The sequence below is a fragment of the Cynocephalus volans genome, chromosome 5 (genome assembly GCF_027409185.1).
Source record: "Cynocephalus volans isolate mCynVol1 chromosome 5, mCynVol1.pri, whole genome shotgun sequence".
Classification (NCBI taxonomy): domain Eukaryota; kingdom Metazoa; phylum Chordata; class Mammalia; order Dermoptera; family Cynocephalidae; genus Cynocephalus; species Cynocephalus volans.
The window spans coordinates 15,645,458-15,670,099 of NC_084464.1; the positions used below are offsets into that span (position 1 = coordinate 15,645,458).

General features: G+C 46.1%; 1 protein-coding gene across 1 annotated transcript in view; it reads left to right on the forward strand.

Annotated features, from left to right (window-relative positions):
- Positions 1 to 24,642, forward strand: part of F13A1 (coagulation factor XIII A chain) — a 165,180-nt gene that overhangs the window by 132,454 nt on the left and 8,084 nt on the right. The window contains exons 11-12 of the mRNA XM_063097934.1: positions 6,924 to 7,215; positions 13,141 to 13,297. Of these exons, the coding sequence (XP_062954004.1) occupies positions 6,924 to 7,215; positions 13,141 to 13,297 (449 nt within the window). The remainder of the gene's footprint in view (positions 1 to 6,923; positions 7,216 to 13,140; positions 13,298 to 24,642) is intronic.

The window sequence follows — 24,642 nt, forward strand, 5'->3', positions numbered from 1 at the left end:
CATACATTTTTCATTGAATTATCATGCAAACTCCATAAGGCAGATAATATAATATTAATAAGACAGCACACTAATTAATTCAGGCCAATTAGGGTGAAGGCCAGTTTCAGGAATAAAATTATGTTATGGTGGTTTTTTGGTTAACTTTTATTGTATAGAATATTTTTCAGATGGCACTGTAGAGCTCAGTTCTATCCCAATCAGTTGTGAGTGTCTACTCTATGCCCACAATTGGTTTGCTGCTGGAGATTCCAGCAGTGAGCAGGACCCAGTTTCCTGTCTCTTGGCCAAGTGATAAGATCATTGTGCAGAGGGAGCTTTGGAAATGAAGTAAAGGGACACTCAGTCCAACCAAGAAAATCAGAAAAAAGCAAAGCCCAGGAAGAGAAGTCACACACCTCAGTTAAAGAAAGCTGGACAGGGGTTTCCAGGCAGTGGAAGATGGCCAAAGGTAGGAGGTATGAAGCAGCCTGGTGTGTAACAGGGACCTGCAGGTCTTACTGACGCCTCAAGCTCAAAATGCCCAGTGGCTAGAGACACAGCTGCCCAAGGCCTGCAAAGCACAGAGAGGCCACTTTTTAACCCATGTCCCTACACCCTCTCTGACCCCATTTTCACCCATTCTCCACAAATCAGCCAGATTATCCTTTAAAATGTAAATAAAAGCATGTCACACCCCTGCCTGGATATTTGACGAGGAACATGGGATGTATTTTGCAAATGATTCACTACCAGAGGTTCTTAGGAGCAGCATTTATTCTAGTGAATGAATAAAAATGACAAGCAATTAGCATATACCTAAATATTCATTGGTACTCCTGATGTGCTAAGGAGTGCAGAATTTGTTTTAAATATTTTAGACAGTTCCCCACTCTTATTTACAAAAGCTATTTGCACTATAAAGAAAAAAACTTGCTGAATTGAGAACGCTTATGCCTGGTATTAGAAATTGGAGATTTTTGTCACCTGAACTAGTGAATTTTTCCTGTATTTCTGAAATGGTTCATTTTTTTCTTGTGTTGGTTATCATCCATTGCACAACATAGGTACAAAAGATTTCTTTTTTCTTTGGGGTATTTTCCTAAAAGGAAAGTTAAAAACAATATAAGCACAATAAAACAAAAATAAGCAATGCCCTCTTACTGTAGAGTAACATGCAAAAAGGCTCGGAAAGGAAAAAGGAAAGTCTATAAAAAAAAAAGTTAAAGAAACTAGCTTCAACATTCACTCAGTTATACATCCATGCATTCAACAGCTTGCTCTTAACTCTCTGCCATATTCCAGGCGCTGTGCTTGCTGGAGGAGTGCACAGCCCTGCCTTGCATCCAGCTGGAAAGAAAGGCAGAAGCTAGCCTCACCTTGTGGGTGAGAATTGCTCTGACACAGGGAAGACAGATGCTGCAGGGCACAGCCCAAGCCAAACTCAGGGATCAGGTGAAGGAAGTTAATGACGGGCAACCAAGCCCAAACAATAAACAATGATTGGCAGGTGAGGCTGGGGAAAGACTTCCCCAGGGAAAGGCAGCAGGGCAGGGATGGCAGTATGAACCGTTCTCCGCTGGAATAAGGCCTGACCAGACAGAGCAGTCCACAAAAGGTGAGCTACGGGCACCTAGGAGCAGCGGTAAGTGAGCTGTCCACGTGACCAGTTGTTTCACTGAAACCACGCAGCAGAGCACAGCTGCCATCGTCTGTCAGCCCAGAGGTGACAGAGAAATCAGAAACGGGACAGGATCAGATGCCGAGAGGAAAAAGACCAAAAACTAGTCCATGAAAGAGAAGTTGGGGACTGAGCCAGGGGTGGACACCAGATTAAAACAAATAAAAGACACCAACTATACCTGAGAAAGACATCTGAGGTCCAGGCCACCAGAGTGTGGCAAGAAGGCAAGGCTCAGGGAGAGGGGCAGTGTGGGGGTCTGGTGCAACTGGAGAACCCCTCGGTCTGTATAGATAGTTGTGAGAGACAACCCATCCTGCCTCTGGGCTGGAGTTTGATCCAGGTGGGTAACCAATGTCCTAATCAAGGATGACATACAAGAATACATTTTAAATTCTAACTTTGGAGTGACTGAGTGGAGTGCTAATTTGAGAACGTATCTGAGCATGGCCGGAAAGAGTGATTGATTATTGATGTCTGCTGTGGCCACACAGTAGAGGGCTGGCAGCATTTGTAGCTGTGTGGCCACCACTCTGCTTCTTACTATTGAATCTCATATAATTTCCCTGATCTGCAAATGCCGAGTGTAGACACCAAAATATGGAGAGGAGTCAAATCATATAAAAGAAATTATTACTAGGTTTAGGAATTAACTATTTCAATTAACTAAATGGTGAAAGATCATTTATCACTTTAACTTACTAAAGGCTAATATTAATTTTATAATTTTTTTTCAAAATATAAGAGTAAGAAACTATAAAACTTTGAAAACCAGAATCCTAAAAACTTCTCCCGTAGCAATATATCTTTTACAATGGTGTCTTGATCCCTCTTGCTCCATTAATTACTCCCTCTGTTGCTTGTATTCTCTTCTCTCCTCGTCTACTTCCTCCTTCCAATTAGCATTTAAGCAGGCTCAGGTGTCTTGCGTGTTAGAAAAACAACTTACAAAAACCTTTTCAGCACTAATTCCCTACCAGGCAGGCCCCGTCCGCCTTCCTCTCTGCCTCTGCAGCCGTCTTCCTTTTCCATTCCTTCCTCTCCCCTGAGCCCCGATTTCTGCTCCCAGCACACCCCTGAAGCTGTTCTTCCCAGGGTCACAAGACCACCCGACCGCCACATGGAGTAAATGTTTGGCAGAAGCCACCTTGCTTGGCCTTCCTACCCTTTCTGATGATGCTGTTCACTCGTTTTCTTGAAATTCCCTCTTCTCTTTGATCCAGTGCCACAACTTTCTGCTGGCTCCACCCGCCCCCCTGACTCCTGTCTCCTGCAGCTCTCAGCGTGCCTTTCTCCGCTGCCCTCTGGATGTTAGTGACTTCACTCCAGGCGTCAGTCCTCGAGCTCCATTTGCACCTGCTTCAGGTCCTTCTACATAGCTCATGTTCACTTCCACGTACACACTCATCACTCCCAAGTCTGTGTCTCAGCCCAGACATTACCCAGATGTCCCACGGAAACCTGAAACTGAACCCTCCACAATGCCACCTTCTCTCACTGCCCTCGCCTCCCGCCCCCTTTATTTCCCCTACTCACCCCACCCTAGGGAGGGCGACCACCACACACCCAAATGTGGCAACTCGAGAGTCAGGCGAGCAGCAGATCCTCTGAGTCCCCCTGAACCAGTTCACAAATGCATCCGTCCCCTCCAGCTCTGCAGCTGCTCTGAGGATTAAATGGTATCAGGGGTGTAAACCCTGAGTACGTGTCTGACATATAGGAAGTGTCCAACAAAAGTAAGTTTCCACTCTTGCTAGTAATTCGATTATTACCGTCATACTCCTCCTCTTATTTGGGGTTCCGATTATTTTTCTCCTGGAGCACAGCTGCTCTGGCTTCCCAGTTCCACCTCACCTCCTCATCCTCTCCTTCCCTCGGGCTAACCTCTGCTTGCCGCCAAGCTGATGTTACCTGAAAAACACACCTGAGCCTGCTCCAGCGCTGTGAAAAAACCCTCCTCTCTTCCCCTTGCCTCCAGGGCACCCCATACCTCACACACCTCTCGTCAGTTGACTTTTTGATCCCCAAGTTGCCACTCTGGCTGTGCCCCACAGGTCTCACATGTGGCAGCCAGAGAACTGCTGGCAGTTCCTCCAACAAGCCACGCTGTCTCCTGTCTCCCCAGCTGCACCCTCACTGTGTAGAGAAATATTCCTCCAAGAAGCCTCCCCTGGCCCCTGGCAGTGTAAGGGTCTCTTCCTCGTGTTCCCATACCCTGTGCACCAAGGTCTGTCCCAGCCCCTATGTCGGCCCCGTCTGTACTGCTGCCACCCCTCGCTGGTCTGTCTCCACTGCAGGAAGGGCTGTGTTTCTCATCTGCACCCAGCACAGTACCTGGAGCATTGCAGGGTCTCCAGTAGTGTGCAATGACGGAAAGAAGTGCCACTTTCACAGGTGGCCTTAACTGAACACAAAGTGGCCTGCTCTGGACTAGTTAGTACCTGTCATAAAGACAAAAGTTTTGCCTCTGGCTGCAAGCAGAATACTTCTCCAAACCTCAATCCTTCAGAGCCTCTGTGCCAGGCCAGTCCTAGGTCCTGGGGACACAGAGGTGGACAAGACAAACTATGTCATGTTCTCATGGAGTTGGCATTCCAGCAGGTGAGATAATGTCTCACATGACAAGTACTGTGATGAAGAAAAGGGAAGAAAACCAGGCAATGTATCAGTGAGAACGAGAGGACTGGGGTTTGGGGACACATTACACAGTGTAATAAAGGAGATGGGGGCCTCTGAGCAGGTGACATTGGAGCTAGACCAGAACAATGAAAAGGGGCTTGTCCTGCATAAAAGGGCTCTCTTATTACATCCTACCTGTAATAAACAGGGAGATGTGTTTGACCTTGCTCCTGGAGGTTACAGGGGAATCTAAGAAAATATAATCTGGCTTTAGTTAATCTCTCATGGTGCTAAAATTTTGCCCATGGCTTTGAATTATGTAAAACGACACAGCACAGAGCCTCACTGCAGAGAAACAGGAATTACTCTGCTGGGCCCTGGGAACACCCTGCACTTCTTTCCTCCTATCTGGGCCTGCGCATCCCATAACAGCCCCCGCCTGCCTCTGCCTGGCAGCCCCCTGCGCACAGCAGACAGGCCTCCCCAGAGGGAAGTTCCAGGTTCCTCGTCCCATGACCTGCTCTATAGAGCTGCTCGTGACTCCCTATCGCTGGCATGTCCCTGCTGCTTGAACGTGCCTCCTGCACTTTGCCTGAATCCATATCTGGCCCCCTCCAAAGTGATAATCGTTAATTCTGTCTTTCTCACAGACCTGTTTGCCAGATGATGTCTGCTAAAATACCTCACTCCTCTCTCTTCATCCTCACCGTCCTTCCCTTTATTATCTCCTTCCTGTCGATCTGTAAGCATGTACTCTAGTCAATGCTCTTCCTAGACGAATTGTTTCTGGCATATTCTTGCAGTCTTGACAATCAGGGAAATTATTAACAAACACATGCGCAGGCAAATACACATTCACATTTATATGCAACGCCTGCTGGCATTTGCTCGGTCTTTGCAGATTTGCTTTCATTTCTTATGCATCTACTACCTCTAATGCACTAACAACTCTGTGACGCAGGTGCCCTTATTTTACAAGTGAGGAAGCCGATGGTACCAGCAGGGCCTGCCTTGTAGAATGGTTGTGAGGATGAAATGATATAATACACACAAAGCACTTGTCCCAATGCCTGGCACATAGCTAGCACTCAATGGTAGCTACTGTGATTAACTGGCCTCTTAATTGCCATTGCATTTAGTTCTTATCCAGGTAAAGTGGAAGACTATCTTAAAATTAACATAATTTCAAATAGCTAGTAGACAGGAGTTTGAACATTCCCAAATGAAAAAGTGACAAATGTTTGAGGTGATGGATAGGCTAATCCCCCTGATATGATCACTGCACACTGTATACATGTACCCAAATATCACATTGTACCCCATAAATATACACAATTTAAATAAATAATAATAAAAGCCAGCGTTCTGTGTTAAAGTGATTTTTCCCCACTAGTCATTCTCATGACTAGTGTTTGCAAACCAAAGAATTTACCTTCATGTTTTCAGCTCCATCCTTCACAATGCACAAAGATGTACCCAAAGGTATTTACGGTGGAACAGAGAATGGCACCCATCTCTGTACAGCTCCACAGGCCCTGTCCCCAAGGCCAAGCATCCGTCCCAAGCTCTATAAGTCCCACCAGCCCAGCTCGTCAGTGTCTGAGGCACCAGCTCCCCCGGGGCTGACTCGTGTCTGCATTTCCCGCTTCCCAGTCTGCACAAAGCTCTTCTTTCCTCTTCCAGAGCTCACCCCTTCTTCTTCTCCCCCGCCCTTCCTCTCCTCCACGACCACTTCAGAAACCCCATACAAGACAGTTTCCCCCAGACGGCACACACACCTCCAACTACGTTAGAACTTTGGTGCACCATCACGTGCCAATGGATGTCCCTCAAAAACCTGTGTCAGTGTCAGATGGGTTTTGGAGACCTTGGGGTAGAGAAAATGGGTCTCCATGTGATAGGGCTTCATCTCAGAACCTCTGATAGGCTAGTGAAGGTTGTGAGCTTCCAGGAGAGTCGAGACCACTCAGTGCTCCTCCAGGGGGTCTGCCCGAGAGCCTGTGGACAGGAAAGGCTTGGTAACATCTCACCAGAGCCAGCGCCCTCTCTGCAACCTGCTGGGGCCGATGGCAGCCGAGGAAGAGAGGAAGGGCAGGGCAGGAGCCGTCCAGAGTCAGCTCAGAGAGGTGTAAGGGGGCAGGCCGAGGTGGCAGGAGGGCTGAGGAGGACGGGGCTTGCTGGGATCCACAAATCGGAGAGAACGCACTGCAGAAGTCGGAATGGCAAGAGGCAATTTCAAAATCTCTCCTTAGAGGTTCCCAAATTCTAGCTCCATGGCTAGAGCTCAGGGAGGGAAGAAAACTGACACCAAAGTTTGAGAAAGTTAGATTTTGCCAATTTTACCTGCTGGCCCCTGAGGTGGCATCACTCAAGAAACAACTCTCTCCACATCCCCTTTCCTCACTGCTCAGCCCTCGGAGCTGGCACTGCACCTACTAACTTGGCAACCCAGGCAGGTCTCTGTATCTCTGCGAACCCGATTTTGCAGAATTAACAGGAATAACGACAGCACTTGCCTCGGGGAGGCTGTGAGGCTTATAGAGGCAACCCAATGAGTACCGTGCACGGTGGGCTTAGCAATGTGACTTTTTCTTTGGTGGACTGGATTTCTTCTTCCCGGTTCTTATCTCTGGATCTCTCCTAGGTCAAGAAGAAGAGAGATTGGCCCTAGAAACTGCCCTGATGTACGGGGCTAAAAAGCCCCTCAACACAGAAGGTGTCATCAAATCGAGGTCTGACGTTCACATGGACTTTGAAGTAGAAAATGCTGTGCTGGGAAAAGACTTCAAAGTCACCATCACCTTCCAGAGCAACAGCTCCAGCCATTACACCATCTCAGCCTATCTCTCGGGCAACATCACCTTCTACACTGGGGTTCTGAAGGCAGAATTCAAAAAGGAGACTTTCGATGTGGAGCTGAAGCCCTTTTCCTGTAAGTTAATGAGGGTGTGGCTCTCTCCAGGGCTGTCATCTGGCTTCCTGTCCCACTCAGTAATAACACCCACTAAGAGCTTTCTGTCAAAGTGGAAGTTCTCCCCCAGAGCTCAGAAGTGTGAACCGCACAAGTAGAACCCACCTATTCTAGAAAAGCCTTGACTTTCATCTTTACCTCTCATGCATGGAAGTGAACACTGAAATTTTCATAGCCTAGAGCCCCATGAGTTGTAAGAATTCAATGTAACTAAAACTCTTGCTTCTCAGAGTGTGGTCTCTGAGAAGCAAGCACCAGCAGCACCAGCATCCCCAGGGAGCTTGCTAGAAATGCAGACTCTCAGACTCCATCCCAGACCTCCTGAACCAGAATCTGCATTTTAACAAGATCCCAAGGGATTGGAGTGCACAGGAAAGTTTGAGAAGCCTGGATCTAAGTGACCCTGCTCAGAAAACAGGCCCTTTGGTGGTGCCATTTTCCCAAGTTAGGAAAGTTTTGGGGACAGAGTGTGCTTTGATTTACCACGTAGAAGGCAGGGAGGTCAAAGCTCTGCATGCAGGCTGGTTCTTAAAAATGATCTGTTGGGTATCTAGGGAGAGAGCCCATCGCTGGGAGCAGAGGCTGAAGACACAGTGCACCTGTGAAGGGCTGTGCTCTCTCTGCCGTCTCTCAGGGGCCTCTTTCTCCCCCTTGCACGCGTCCTTCTGAACATTTTCATCACTACAAAAGTGCAGAGTATTTTAAGAAGATTGGGATCGACATGCTGCAACTGGCAATGGGGATTACAGTTTCAACCAATCTCATTTCCTGGGGTGCTAGTATTTGGCGGGGACAACTGTTGGCCACACCACTGGTAAAATGAGACAACCTAAAGAAACCAGTCTCCAGGCAGAGCGTGTCAGGTTGGATAGAGCAGGTGGGAAAGGATTTGAACACTTCAGGCCACTGGATTTTCATTGACCTGACATGTGGCACTGAAAAAGAAAAGAAAAGAAAAAAGCATGCAAATAATAGTTTCTACAAAGCTGAGGGAAGCAAGACTAACGTGCCTCCTGGGATGATGGAATCACAGGTCACAACTGTGCAGGAGCATTCCGGATTCAGCTGTCACAGTACCCTTGCTGAGGCTTCAGAAAAATATTCCTAGAAAAATGGGAAACTATTCCCCAAAATCCTAATTCCAATAAACCTACCTAAGCTTTATGGGAACAAATCTGCCTAGCTTCAGTAATGTAGCTAACAATTAAGAAATCACCATGGTATTTTCTTTGGAAACTGAAAGATTTAACACTTTTTCTACTCTAGGGGTAGGAAAGGCAATTCTCACAGAAAAGAATAGTCAGTATAAAGGACCAAAGAGGAGAGCAGTTGTAATAATAGTTTAGAACAGGAAGACACATTTGATTTTAGAGATCCTGAGCCTTGGAATTAGACAAATATAGATATAAGGTGTGACTGTGTCACCTACGAGCTGTGTGTCCCTGACTTAAGCAATCCGAGTCCTCTCTTCTTATCTGTAAATGGGAATAATGCCACCCACACCATAGGACTGTTGATTCATTTCCAAACCTTTATTCATACTTGCAAGTCCAGGTTCTGCTTTGTGCTGAAGACATAGCAGTGCCTACCACTATGGAGTTTCTGGTCTCATGGGGGAAATAGACAATAAGCAATCAAACGAGTGAATATATATTACATATGTACATGTAATAAGAAAACATAAAGCAATTAGGAGCACAGGGCATGCTGGCGGGGTGAGATGGTCGGGGAAAACCTCTCTAACAGAGTGACGTTTAACAGAGACATGACAGAAGGGCAGGAGTGATCATTTTGGCCAGAAGAAGCCACATGTGCAAAGGCCCTGGGGCCAGAGCATGCCTGATATGTTCAATGAGTAGCAAGGACTGGGAGCAAAGGTGGCAAGGGGAAAAGCAGTGGGTGCAGACCACGTGAAGAATTACAGGCCCTTGTAAAGACTTCTGCTTTTATTCTGAGTCAGCTGAGGAGCCACTGGAGGGTTTTGAGCAGAAGTGTGGCATGACCTAACGTAGGTTTTGAAAGATCACTCTGGCTGCTGTGTCGAGAAAAGACTAAAGGAGAAATAGGGCTAAAGCTTAGAGACCAGATGGGACGCTACTGCTGAGAGATGGTGGTGGTGGTCATGGAAGTAGTGCGAATTAGTCATATCTGGGTATGTCCTGAAGGTGGAGCCCACCTGATTGGCCGATGGACTGTATATTTGGTGTGGGAGATGGAGGTGTGGGGGAAACTAAATGAGAACACGTATGCAACGTGTTTTGCACATGGTAGCCTCTCAGCAAACACTGCGAACATGTTTACATTTTGGGAAACTGAGGCTAGCCAGATGAGTTGATGTGTTCAAGGCCATACACAGCAACTAGAGGCAAAGCAGATAGTAGAACCCAGGTCTCATTCAGGCAATGACAGCGAACCAGTTCGGTATAAACTTGGCCCCAACTGGGCCAGTTTTCCTCTAGTTCCCACACTATCCAGAGTCTAGCACAGCTCCTTAGACAGGAGCTAATACCAGCCCTTTTCCCACCTCACAGGAGTCCTGTCTTTCAGTCTCTTTCCTTTTCTCTCCCTAATTCAATTAAAGAATGAGCTTCTAAGAGTCAGTGGGCCAGAATGGCATGATGTATTATCCCTGTCAGTCACTGACCTAGGGACAGCTGACCAGCCCTCAGCCTGGTCAATATGAACCCAGCTCCCACCCACCTGGCCCACCCAGGGCTTGTCCTGAATAACTGAAAGGGAATTACAGACTCTCTTCCTTTACCCTGCAGGTAGGCAGCACTAATTGCATGCAATTAATCTCATATTGCAGTCTTAAATGAATCGAAGTATATTGCAAAAAGACATAATTCTAGACCTTGATCAGGCATTCTTAAGTGCCTCTATTGGAAAGAAAGTTTTCCAAGTAGAATGGGAGGCATACCTTCCAGATTGACGATTAAAGGGAAAGTGTGGGCTAGAGTCAGCTTGGAAGATTTGAATAACTTAAGCCTCCCAGTCCCTTCAAAGGTGCTGTCATTTCCATTTGGCTATATTTAGTTTTCTTTGCTTTTTGGAAAAGAGATGAGGTAGCTCCAGTCTGTGTCTCCCTTGGCTTTCCCCAGACACTGTATATGATATTGGCAGCATCCCAGCTCCACCGCTCACAGAATGAAAATCTATTCCTCTTTCTCTTGCCACGTTTAATAAACTTTATCTAGAACAATTTCTTGTGCAGTGGCAAAACACAGCACTTACATAACGTACTATTTCAGGAGCACTGTTCTCTTGGGCTCTGAAGCACAGCTCGTTTTTTTTAGTGCTGTGATTGAGGGAATGTTCTCAGAGAAGAAAGGGGTCCCAGTGCTGAAATTATAAGGGTAGCAAGGGCCTCTGTAAAGACAGGTAGAAAGAAGTCAGGCATATCCCACTAGCCTAAAGGAACCTAGTAGTCAACCTCAAACACAGCCCTCTGTAAAGAGCCAGTGGAATTATTATTACCAGAGGCAGCTAGAAGCAAAATGCATGTTCTAGCTAAAAATAAATAAGTAAACACACACACACACACACACACACACACACACACACACACACAATGCATGTTCTTCAGGATCTGCCACTCCACCACTCCATCTGTCCAGATCTGGGGATATGAAAAACAGGCCACATATGTGCATCTGAGGTTGTATCCAATGGAGGGCCAGAGCCTTGCTCATCTGGACAGTTCATTGCTAAGGGAGCCACAGAGGGAGCAGGGTCCAGATTCAGGTCCCAAGAAGGCAATATGAGTGGGTCATTCAAAAAGGCAGAATTTGGGGGCCAAGGTCAAGGCAAGGTCATAACTTCAAAGAACCAACTGTAAATGGAATAGCACTGCCCTAGGAATCAAGCCAACCAAGCCAGTTGTTTAGTACTTGTCTAGGATGGACTAGAACATTCTAATAATCTGCACAGCACAGGGCAGGGTTTCTCAGCCTCAGCACCACTGACATTTTGAGCTGGACACTGCTTTGCTGGGGGGACTGTCCTGTGCATTGTAGGATGTTGAACAGTGTCTTTGGTCTCTACCCAACAGATGACAGAAGTGACCTGCCCCCCCCCGCCCCAATTGTGACAACCAAAAAGGTCTCCAGACGTTACCAACATCCCCGGTGTGGGTCGGGGGTTTGCCCCTCACTGACAACCACAAGTCTATGATGACCAACCTCGGTGGGGTTCCCAGGACGCAGGACTTTTCATTTTAAAACCCAGTCCATTCTAAGTCCACCCTAACTCTGCCCTAACTTCACCCCTTCGCTCTCAGAAACTCCTGTCTCCCAGAGCTTCTCACACTTGAGATTATGCAAGTGCACTCTTGATTCCGTGGTGCACGGTGGGGGTGGGAACCTGATGGTGCTGAGGTGCTTTGCAGGTCTGATTCTGTGGGAGTCCCTGTGGTTGTTGGAGTGGAGCTTCTCAACCCTGGCTGCACGTCAGAGTCACCTGTGGAACTTTTAAAAAACACTGATGTCTGGGCCCCAGCCACCAAGACTCTGGTATAATTGGTCTGGGGTGGGATCCAGCGTAGCAGGTTTTTAAACGTCCCTAGGTGATTGTGAAGTGGAGCCAAGACTAAGCACTCTTCAGTCAGAGGGCCATCAGCAGTGACAGACAGCACCTCCACATCTGTAAGGAGACTTCCAAGGTGAGGTGCTGCCTGAGGTGGAGGCCAGTCCGGGTGGGAGAGTCCCATGCATGGAAGATGTGCTTGGCCAATGCGCCGTCACCTGTGAGCCAGTGGTGAGGTGGGAGCCCTTCCCTGCCTAGGGCTTGCTCACTCACATTCCATCCTTCTTACTTATCCGCCGCTGATCGCAGTTGGCCAAGATGAGCTGCCCTCTGCACTTCAGCTATTGACCAAGGGAACTGTCTCCTTTGATAACTTCTGCAGGAAGGAGGAATCATTGGGCAGGGAAGTGGTGGCAAGGGTCAGTTCTGTAGACATTTATAGAGTCTGTTCCCTGGGGTGGGGGTCACCCATCCACCTGCCATCCAACCAGCAGCCCCTGCCACACTTGGGCTCAGCCTGCAGAAGAACTGCCCTTTGCTCTCCAGAATCTGGGGTGGCGGGAATTGGGAGTGATAGAGGAGCCCAGAGCCACAGGAGAGAATCCACTATCCTCAGCCCAGATGGGATTGGAGGAGAGCCAGGACTGCTTCCCTGCCTCCATGTGTCATCTGCACTGGGTTGTCACCAATACCTAAAAGCTAGCCTCAGTGACATGAGGAAACAAGCATGTGGCACGAGGTCTTTTGGAATACACGTCGGGGACAGGCGTGGAAATAGCCGAATGGCTTTGGTGGAAGCCGGTTTCAATAGTTCTCTCTGATGAAAAAAATCATGATATCAGATTAGCACATAAAAAGCCAGAAAGGCAATGGAGGGTGCTACAAAGACAAGATTTAGGCAGTTGACAGTTTTGTCCAAGCGTGGCCCATGGCCTGGGTGAGACTTTCCTTATTCCACGAGGGGATGGCATGCACAGTGGTGGCCTTGGACCTCATGGTTCCACGTATGCCCTGTGGGGATTATCCCCATCCAAATCAAAGCCACAGTTAAAGCCCCAAGTCCTCCATTTCAACATCTTTATCATGGCATTCCATTTTGCCACAGCAAAAGCACTGTTTGGAGAGTTCGACACATTTTCTCCAGCAAGACTTCACTGAATATTAAATTTCCAGCACATCCTTCGCCCAGGCAGCAGCAGAGCTTGTCCCCAACTGACACTTTGTTCCTTTTGCCCCTCACCTTGGCTGTGTTCCTGGTGGCTGCTGTGCTAAGGTGGGGAGGATGGGGCGGGGGACAGGGGAGAGGTGATGCAGATCCTGTCTCAGGTCTTGAAGCCAGCCTGTTTGTGTCTCCCCCACCAGCCAGGAAAGAGGAGGTGCTGGTCAGAGCTGGCGAGTACATGGGCCAGCTGCTGGAGCAGGCGTCCCTGCACTTCTTTGTCACGGCTCGTGTCAATGAGACCACGGATGTCCTGGCCAAGCAGAAGACCGCTGTGCTGACGATCCCCAAAGTCATCATCAAGGTCGGTTTTAGCATCGCGTCTCAAGACAAGGGAGAAAGGCAAGGTTGCGTGTGTGTGTGTGTGTGTGTGTGTGTGTGTGTGTGTGTGTGTGTCCTGCTCAAAAAAAAAAAAAAAAAGAGCTAGAACCCTACTGTTCTTTGAAAGATGTAAACTGCCCTATATATAGACGCGCACATATAACACTCTTCTCTCCTCTCCAGATTTAAATATATAGATGTGGCTGCCGATACAAATATAACCTGTGGGTATAAACACACTTGTGGAGGAAGATAAAGACATGTAATGGATACAGAGACTTAGAATATTTACTGTCTCCAAATTAAAGTGGGTCAGGCACACCATAAGACATGTGAACTGCCCAAACTATGTGCACCTGCACCGTGGACAGTAACATTGTTCAGTGAGGTCTAACTGTATACAGTAGGAAGTACAAATCAAAATGTACAGCTTGATGGTGATTTTTTATATACGAGGCTACTTCAAAAAGTTCGTGGGAAAATCTAACTGAAAGATAATACTAATCTTTCTGTGAACTTTTTGAAGTACCCTCATATGTATACACCTGGCAGCCACCAGCCACATAAAGAAACAGAGAATTCCCAATGTCCTAGAACGTTCCCTCCTGCCTCTTCCAGTCAATATCCCCCTCTCCCATCACCAAGATAATCACTTTTCTGGCTTCTGTCTCCTTAGGTTTGTTGTTCCCACTTGGTCAATGGTTCTAAGGTACCTCTCCAGTTACCATCAGAAATTTCTGTACAAAAGGGACTTAGCAGAAGAGGGCGAAGGTAGGCAGGAATGGCAGATAAATATTTGCGTCTGTGTGTTCCTTCTTCTCAGGACTGGCTGTAGCTTCTGGTGGCCTCTGTAGACACATGCCTGAGATCCCTCTCTGCCCTAGAAGCAGGAACCCAGGCCCCACTAGTGACCCTGGGGAGTGACATCCTATGCCAGCTCTCGTCCAGGACTCAGAGTCCCTCCCAGCCGCACAGGGGAGGCTCGTGCATAAGCTCAACCACCTTTCCCACCCGAGCAATCCCCATGCGCTTAGCTAATTAAGAAGCAACACTTGTCCCCACACAGGCCTCAGGAGAGAGCCTTTCCAAGCTGCGAAGTGCTCAAACCACAGCATAAAATAGAATTTAATTGCACCGCTGACAATAAACTGGATGTTTGAAAGAAACTGATCACTTTGATCTTTAAGGCATTATTAATTTGAAGGATTATTTGTTAGTTATATTTTGGGTTTACTTATAGAGCAGTTTAATTCCCCAGTGGCGGAGTCAGAAATACCTTATCCCACAAGTTAGTGGGCCTGGGCAAAGAGGACATACTTTAAAAAGAGCTGTTTTGTTTTGGTCTTGTTTCCACAAAGGAATGAGGGATGCTGTTCCTGGAGGAAATTTATTTAGAGGTGGAGCCATTTGACTGGAACTTGAGCTCGAGAGAGTTGGAAATTCTGGCTTCTCTCCAGTGCCAAGTTTGTTCAGGAAAGAGACACCCCACAAACTGTTCCTTAATCATGAACCCCATTAACCTTATTAACCCCCAAATAAACTAAATCCAAAAAGGGGAAGAGGTGTTCTTGGGTAAAGCACCTCACACCCTAAAAACCACCCAGGTGTCACAGTCATGAGAGGCCTCGATTCCGGAAACTGGCTAAAGAACCAGGGACCTGGGACGCTGCTTAGCCTACTGGACATGTGAAATACAGAGCCATGGTTTGCAGATGGTGGTTTTGTCCCAGCAGCCACGGAGGAGGGAAAGCGGACCAGAGACGGGGGGGAGGGGAAGTGTAGGTGAAGGGAAGGGAGGAATAAAAAAACATCAAGTTGAAATATTACACAGGAGACTTCAAGAAGAGTCAGATAAATTGTATAGAACAGGAGCTGCAAAGGGGGCCAAATGCAATAAAAGCACAAAACCATGTGGCTCAGAGGTCCGGAATTACCCAGGAGGCATGTTCCCAAATTCTAGGGAAAGGCTCACGTCTTTCGTCAATCTCTTTGAGCCCGGCATGGGCTCACAGCTGACTGACCCTCCCAAGCTTGCTGAAGATGGATGGGCCAGGCACAGAATGAAACCAGGTGACAAAGAGGAGGTCATGGCCCTTCTGTCCTGAGCTTACAGGCAGGGGGAGGATGGGACTGGCAGCAGCGACATCAGTGAGAGCAGCTGTGGTTTTTAAGACACTGTATCACTGAGCACTTCTCCTGTGCTATTTAATCCTCATTACCCTCCCACGAGGAGGGTATTGCTATAACCTCCATTTTACAAATGAATAACTGAGGCCCAGGAAGGGTGGTGCATGTAGCCTAGTGGTCAAACCGTGGGCTCTGGAACCAAACTGAGTTCAAAAGCTTTTTTTTCAGCATGATGGCTGTGTGGCCCTTCACAAATCACGTAAGCTCTCTTAGCTCCTGTTTTCTCGCCTGTGAGATAGAAGTCTTGGTGACACTCGCTTCATGGGGTTGTTGTGAGTGTGCAGTGAGTTGCTGGACGTCTAACAGCTGAGTCACAGTGAACACCTAGCATGTGCCGGTTGGTGTCAATGCTGCCATTATTGCTGTTCATAAGTGACTTGCCCGTGATCCTGTGCCTGATGACGGGAGGAGAGAAGCTTCTCCCCCAGGTCTTTCTGACTCCAGAGTCTGTGCAGGTAACTGCTCCGCTACGTTGCTCTCACACTGGAACTTTCACAGAAAGCAGGAGGTGATGATTGCCTTAACAGAGGTTGTGTGTTTCAAGGAGGAGAGGCCAACGAGTTTGAGCAGAGTGGGGTATCAAGAACTGAGGCTGTAGAGTGATAGACGATCCCAATGGATGTTTAACATTCAACCAGCAGAGATGATAGACCATTCCAGGTACTAGGAGAAAGTGTCAGCCAGGGTGGGGGACAGCAGAGGGCAGGTGTGGGGAGCAGTGCCGAGCCTGCCCCGGCTGGAGTAGGGTCAGGGACAGGGGCGAACGGAGGTGATCCAAAAAAGGCAGCATGTGGCCATTCCGAGGTAAGCTCGACATTTTGGGATGAGAGCTTTGTAAGTGGCTCTGTGGACAGACGGGTTTCAGTGAAGATTCTAGAGCATGAATATAACATGAACGTTGAGTCTGCCCTCCCAAAAGTCAGAGCCTCTTTTCTTTCTCCCTTCTCTTCAAAGCCTTTGCCCAAGGCACTGTCTTCTTCTAGGGTCCCCAGCTCAGCCTTGGGACTGGCGTTGCCTGGCAGCAAGTTTCCAGCTGTTCTTACCTAATTCCCTTGTTAGAGCAAATCTAGGCCAACCTGGAGCAATATTGGGCCTACCTGTCTGAATGCAAGTCAATGTCGGCCAAAGCAGTTGGTTAGGCCAGCGGCTACGTGTTCTCACACCCTAATGGGACCATCCTGCGGCAATAAAGATTGGGATTGGGTTAAACTGTGCTCCCAGTTAACTATTCCTAGCACCCACCATATGCGAGTCAGAGTGTGTGATCTTCATATGCAATACAGAAGGCAGAGACATTCATTAAACTTTAATGAGCACACATCTCTTTTCCCACGCTATCAAAATATTTTGATGAGAAAAGTGTATTTCATTAAAATCAGCTGTAGAATTTTTTCTCTGCCTTCCCATGTGTTGATTATCGTAAGATGCTTTAAGTCAAGAAAAGGCTCTTCAGCATTTTAATTTTTAATGAGCAGCTGTTTTCTGGAGAGTCTGGGGCAACAGAGGGAATTCAACTGGTCTCCAGACTAGAGAGACTGGTTTGTCTAGAAACAGTGTTCTGGTGGGTTTCCCCCATTCTCAAAGCAGTGGCGGTTTTATAGTTTTCACATCCTCATGCAAGTCAACTAGAGCAAGAAAACCAACCGTAAGTAGAGACGCAGAAGAGTACAGTGGCTTAGAGATGGTGGGGTCAGACCTGCTGCCTCCTAGTTGCACCTGGGCTGATTCGGGCTCATTACTTAACCACGTCATATGTAAAGCAGGGCCAGTAATAGAACTGACCTCATCAAGCTGCTGGGAGGGATATTTGAAATAACCCACCTAAGGAGCTTAGCACAGTGCCCTGATCACAGTAACCACTCAGTAAAGACCAAGTCCTACAACTGGCTTCCGCCACTCACGCCCAGACACGTTTGCTTTCCCCCCGCCCCCCTCCTCCTCCTCTTCTCTCTCTCTCACACTCACACACACACACCCTCTCTCTGAACTTCAGTATACACTTCACAAAGTGAATAACACTCATAATTACACTGCTCCTCCTATTAATTGCAATCATATATGAAACTCAGAGTGGTTGTGGGGGTTTACCATCTGTAATAACGTGTGTGAGAATGCTGCACCCTTGCTGGTACCTAGTGGTGGTTGATAAATGTTACCTCTGCTGGGAATCCAGCAGTCACACCCCTGAGAATTGCTTAGGGCAGTGTGAGGGCCTCTGGAATCCCCTGCATCTGATCACTGGGTGTTAAGCACATGCGTCATTCCCTGGCATCCCCTCTTGCAAGGAAGGCAAGATGGTATAGGGCCGGGGGGAGGGCAGGTGTTCACATGTTCCTGAGATGTCCTCTGTCCAGTGTCCGACTTCCCAAAACAGCTCATTAGTATCATTGTGGGGAACGAGTCCTGTGGCCTTTGCGGAACGTCACAAAGCACCAAGAGAACTAACTTTCTCATATAAACTTGGAACAATTATGCTTATGAGAATATGTAACTACTTTCTATGTATGTGATTTAAAAAATTAAGACTGTGAGCAAACAGGTGTCCCAAATTTTTTAAAAAGTTTAACTTTTAAAATGAGAACAATTGACTGTTTCTGAGAGTTTTTATTAACAAGTATTTGCTCCTCACTTATTTTGTGTGTTGGGTAAAAGAACTTTCCAATATTTATTCATCCTTCTGTTTAATCTCTCACTTTTTCATTCATTCATGGATTCAATTCATTCAATAAGTAGTTATCTGGTGCCCACTCTGCAAATAAGTTGTAGCAAGTGCCAAGAGCTTTTAAAATATTATCAGAAAAAAACTCAACTTTAAGAACATTTTTATTGCCTTTTTCTTTGGATTGGGGAAGGGTTGCTGCTATTTGCTTTTAGCAGTGGCCAACCTTAGTCAGCTCCAGGAGCCCAGTTGCTCCATTCTAGCTGGGGTTGGCCACCGCTTCCACAGAGCCTGGGGTGCTCCTTTGTAAGGACAGGTCCACAAGGTCCATGAAAGAGGTTTAACCCATAGAAATCACCTTCAACATGTGGAATGTCTATGTGACTGGCATTGACTGGTGGTGCCTCGCGCTGTGCGGATAACACAGCTTACAGGGGAAGTGGCACTGTCGGCCCTGGAGAGGGTGCAGGGACCTTCCTCCAGGTGGCCCCCTCCAGGCCAGCACTTACACTTGCGAAAACTGTGCCCGTCTGGGGGTGGAAGGGAGACAGTGGGGGCCACGTCCAGCCCACCTGCCCCTCACCAAGCCTGGCAGCGACTGCAGCCCCCGCAGAAAAGGGGCTCCCTTCTGTGCTTGCACAGATGGCACCACGGCTCTGGCCCCACATCCAGATCACTTCTGACTCTAGACACCAGCTTGTTTTTTCTTAATAACTGTTCTAAAATTTTGCTCTAACTAGAGCCTTTCATTAGATGCCCCCAATTTTTACCAAGGTTAATCATAGAATCCTCTTCCATGCCCTACTGCTCATGCCCCTGAAGCCCTTCTTTTAACCAGAGGGGAGCAAGGCAAGTGGGGTGCTGTGGTGGGAGCTAGAGCCCTGCACCTCCAGCATCCCAATTCATACTGCTTTATCCTAGAGACAAATTAGAACTGGGGAAACCATGTGAGATGTAATGAGCACCCCAATGTCCTTGACAGCGACTAGGTAAGTTGGGAGACTTAACTATACTTTCGTTTTTTTCTGTGACAGCCTAAATATCCCAAGCTTTTCATCAAGGCAGGAAATAAAAATAAAGACTATGTGTTCCAATTCTCCCTGAACCCGGACCCCTGACTATTTTCCCCTCTGTGTCTCCCACCAAGCACATTCTCTCTCTAGCCCCACTGTGCTCTCAGTGCCTCAGTGGCACACCCCAGTTGCTGGGACTGAGCCCTGCCCTGCCTGCCTCCAGGCCCTTCAGGGGCAGACCAGGGGCAGGGAGGAAGGGGGGCCTCTATGCTTCTCTCCTTTGTGCTTCCCTCTCCAGGGCCTGAGAAACCAAGTCCACATCACTCCCCATAGGGGAACTTATGGGTGAGGATCTCGTGGTCACTGTGGCAATATATTCTCACTTTAAGCCTCAGATTCAATAAATGCGAGTATGTTTCAGATGCTCTGCCATATAATGTTACATTGAATCATCCCAGTAACTGCATCAAAAATGGCCCAGAGAGCTCAAGCAAGTTGCCCAAGGACACACAGTGGCAGCCCCAGACTTTAGATTCTGAGTTTAGCTTCCTTTCCCCTCAGCTTCACCCTACATAACATCATTTTCTGCATCTCAGTCACCACAGTGATGTCCCTGGTACCTCCAGCCATGGCTTTAAATGCTCAGGTAGCTGACTCTCAACCCATTTGTGGCTACTGGTCACAGAGGGTCGTAACCGTGGAATCGGACAGCAGGTGTACTCAGTCAGCCGGGAGAGCACACCCCAGACAGGTGTACGAGGGAGCCCGTAGCTCGCAGGTGTGCGTTTCCATCTCCCCCCTTGGGGCAGCTGCAGAACAATGTGCATGCAAGAGTGAAAATGAGAAATCACTTGTAGTCAGGGTACCTAAAATGTAATTTGCTCTATGCTTTTCCTGTTGGGTATTTTTTTTAATCTTAAAAAGAGACACACACAAAGAAAAACATCCAGAATAACCAATCTCACTTACCTGTCATGTAATCCCACTATATCTGGGCTATGAGTTATCTTTTTAAAAATGTTATCTCTATCGTTTTTAAAATAGAAAATAAAAATTCCTAAGTAGAAATTCCTATTATCATCAAGACATATATATCAAGTCCCCAAGGCAACCTTGTCACATTCTACTCTGCCACAGGAATCTAATGCTTTCCCCATAAAGTCAAAAAGAAAGAGGTGGGTTATAGATACATTTTCACATTTAGTTCAAGGTCAGCTTATCATTGGCCTCAACTGATGGTTTAGTGATAACATAAAAAGGAAACGCTACAAATGATTCTTCAGTGGATTTCAGAAAATAAAAAAGGTATTCCAGAAAAAAAAAAGTTGCTATTTTTACCTCTCTACTGTCAGAGATCACAGTGTATGTAGTGTTTAAAAATGAATGTTTTAGAGTCTGAAAGACCTAGATTTATATCCAGGTTCTGCCAGCTTCCTGGCTCTGTAAGCATTGCCTTACCTTCTAAATTTTACTTTCATATCAATAGAATGGGGAGAATAATAACGTCTGCCGTCAAGCCACAGGGCTTCATCGAAGATTAAATAAGATAAAGTTAGTGAAATGATGAGCAGGATGTCTGCATTACTAAGTACACATAAATAATTGTAAGCTGTCATTATTATTATTATTATTATTATTATTATTATTATTATTATTATTATTACCAATCAGAGTCAGAACAGGGGTGGTTAAGCAATGACTCTAGCACCAGAACTGTCTGCATTCAAGTCTCACCTGCCCGACTTACTGTATGAGCTTGAGCAAGTCAGTTCACTTCTCTGTGCCTCAGTTTCCTCATCTACAAAATGAAGACTCACAGTATCTACCTCCCAGGGCTGTGAGGATTAAATGAGTTGATAGAACTTTCTACGATGGTGGGCATGTTCTAAATCTCTGTGCTGCACAATGTGGTAGCCGTTAGCCACATGTGGCTGCTGAGTTCTTGATACTCAGTGGCTAGTGCAACTAAGGAACTGAATTTTTTTTTTCATTTCATTTCATTTTAATTAATTTAAATGTAAATAGCCACACACGGTTAGTGGCTACTATATATGGGACTGCACAGACTGAGAACACTGCCTGACCATGGTAAAACCATTAGCATTATCTAGAAAATGCCAATCTAAGTGTTAGCTAGAAGCAGCAGAGGTGTTGGAGCTGGTGTGCAGAGTTTTCAACAAGCAATTGCTTATTACTAGCAGTGACCACAGGCTGGGCAGGAGGAATTCAATTTCCGGTAATCCGTTCAGTACATGATTGAAAGTGCTTGAAATAGGGGCTGTGAGGTGAACTAATAAATCATGTGAATCAAATCGCCAACTTAATTCATTTTTACTCTTTCTTAAACTTCTTTCTTCATTTCGGTTTGGATTTTTAATAATCTTATGCATTCTGTAAAGCATGTGCTCAGTGGAAGATATCTTGTGCTTTCCTAAAAAGTAATTTCTTCCAAAAAATTTATATATGAGTGTGTGTGTGTGTGTGTGTGTTGGTAACTTTCCTGTTTACCAAAGAATCAGAGTAACTGCTCATTGCCATGAAATAGTGTAAAACACAGGCACTCAGTGTGTAGACATTGGAGAGTGATACTTAACTTGGAAAAGAGCCATATTACAGGTTGATTTTTTTAAAAAAAGAGATATTTTAAATGGAATATTGAAAAAAAATCAGAGCCACCAAACATATGGAAAACATTCAGTGTCACTGAGTATGACATGTTTTATTCTTTTCTCCGTTCCAAGTTATGGACACTCTTCTCTAACATAAGTACACATAAAAGTTTTTTCTTGATCTAACCTTTTCTAGGTCAGCTAAAGGCTCTCTTTATGTAAGGTTTTTATGACCGTAAGAAAATCAGAAATACAACTACGCTGATAAGGAATTATTTTTACAGCAGTAAAGAAGAGGAGGCTGTGCAGATTCCTAAAAGAATTTGATGCAAACAGACATTTTTTCCAAAACATTCTCAGGATTTCATAGATGCCGCAGCATGGTCAACACATAACATGAAAACACTGTGTGTAGGCTCCATTTTCCTCAAAAAATGTGGTGGGGGAGACAGCTCCCACTTCAATTTCCCAAGCAGAAAACGGTGATGTTGAACATTGGGCAAGTCTTTTTTATTTCATTTGATTTGAGCATCTAAAATTCATTATCATCGCAATAGTCGGGGCAGGACGTTTACATTCTCCGTGCAGGAGACAAATGTCAGGAAAGGAACACCGGGTCTTTGTCAACTGCAAAAGAAACACACTACAACTCAAGAAGGGCCCCTCCTCTCATCCCCCCACCACGCCCCAGCCTCCTTCCTGCTCCAGTATCAGGCAAGTCTGGGCAGTACTGATAGACTCATGCCAGCAGCCAGTTACAGAGGCAATATCTGGAAGCAAACTGATTAGGCATGACACATGAAATGATCGTAGAAGGCTTAATCTTCTAATCGTATTCAGGTCTGAAACCTTTCCATGAAGGTCAAATGCACGGACCTGCCTTTCAAACACTAAATGTTCCCTGTCACCATCATCAGTGACCTAGAAGGGTGCAGTTTGCTTTCCACAGCATAGGAATCTTCCTGTAGAGCTAGCCTGTGGTATGGAAAGGGAGCTTAATTGGGGGCTCATGGGACCCTGGAGGACCATGGATGGACTTCATGGACCCATAATGAATCGCCTGAAAATACACACCCATCTTGTGTTTGTCTCTGTATATGTCTGTGCGCAGGAAGGGTCAGGAGCTACTATCAGATTTATTTTTTAAGAGGCTTATGCCCGTACTTGTAACAGCAGCCACGGAGAAGGCAGATGGCTCCAAAATATTTTTCCCAGAAAGAATTAAGGTGATCATATCACACATTTTTGCCAGTAGTGTCTCTGTAGCAGCCCCAACTTCTCCAATTTAAAGAGCTTTTGTAAATTCTATCTTTATTGTGTACTTCTAAAAATGCAAATGTTTTGATATGTTTTAATGTAGAAAAAACATATTGGACACACTTGAGAATTAAACGAAGGACACCATGTATTCTAATGCACTTCTGTACTCCAGCATTTAAATTGATCTAGTCAGGAAGTCTGGGAAGGAAGTGGAAAATTCAGTCTGTCTTCTACATGTTTTGTCTACACTGGTGGTTTTCAACTGGGGGACAGTTTTGCTTCCTAAACCACAAACCGTGGGTTGAAGAATAAAGTCATATTTTATTCCTGACTGTGGAGTCAGTAAGAGTCCTCTTCTCTGAGCAATATCCTTCGTCTTCACCTTCTTTCATAAGAAAGGCTCATATCTACATGTGTTCTGTTCTATTACACACTGGCTAAAGAAATAAGCTGTAATAACGGCTGGGTTGTTATATGGAAAACCCAAACATCCAGTAAGTTCCATCCTTGAGCTATTGACCTAATTTAACAAATATTCATTGGGCACCATCTAGGCACTGGAGTTAAAAGTGGGCTAAAATACAAGGTGAATAGAGAGCACAGCTACTCTAAAAACCATATGAACTATCATGTATTGAACATTTATGTCATTATCTCATCCACCCCTTTCTTATGAGGGAAGAACTATTATTATTATCTTGTTCCCAAGTTACATAGAGCTCAAACACATTCATCCATTTGGCATACATAGCCCCTAAACAAACAAATCGTACAGCCACCTGGCCATTTTCTGGCACATTGTGTTTGTATTGGAAAATAATACAGTTCTAAGTACATGGCAAATAGTAAACACAGCATAAGAGATTATAACAACGGCAATAATAATAATAGCATTGTGTATAGATTACCCCATACAAATGTCAGTTCAGTTGTAGAAACAAGAAAACTGAGTCTCAGAAAGTCTGAGTAAGTCACTCAGGCCCCATGCTGGTGAGTACTGAGGCCAGCATTGTGCTCTGGCCATCTTAGGGGCTGCTTTGCCAAACGCCTGATATTTTCGAGAGTCGTTACAGATAAACTCGCCAACAAATAGCCTTATATCCCCCTGGACCCATATCCTCCTGGACTCAGATGTTGTGGCTGCAGATGAAAAGTCTCTTTTTCCTGTTTTAGTGTCCAGATTCCTCTTCCTCAGGTTCAACAGTGAGGACTTTCTCGTTGGACAAATTTCTTTCCAATGTGTCTGAAAGCAGGCAGGCACAAGCCCCGTGGAGTGCTTCCTCCCTCTTGCCCTCAGGAATCTCCTATACCCTTGCAGGAAATGTGAGTCCTGTCCAGAAGCAGAGTTCACTCTGACTCCCTCACATGTTGCTACACCAAATGCACTTCACCTCCTGCTGACAGGGAGCAGCCTGTGGCTGTAGCTATTAGCCTGAGCTCTGATTAGGTTGGTTTTATAATGAGGGAAAGAGTGTGATTCTAATTAGTAATTTTCCATCTCTTTCTCAGTAGGTATCCCCCAGTCAAAGCAATCTGCTATTCTCATTACACCAGTCCCATTGCCAAAAACACCATTCCGTAAAGCTTCGGCAAACGTGCA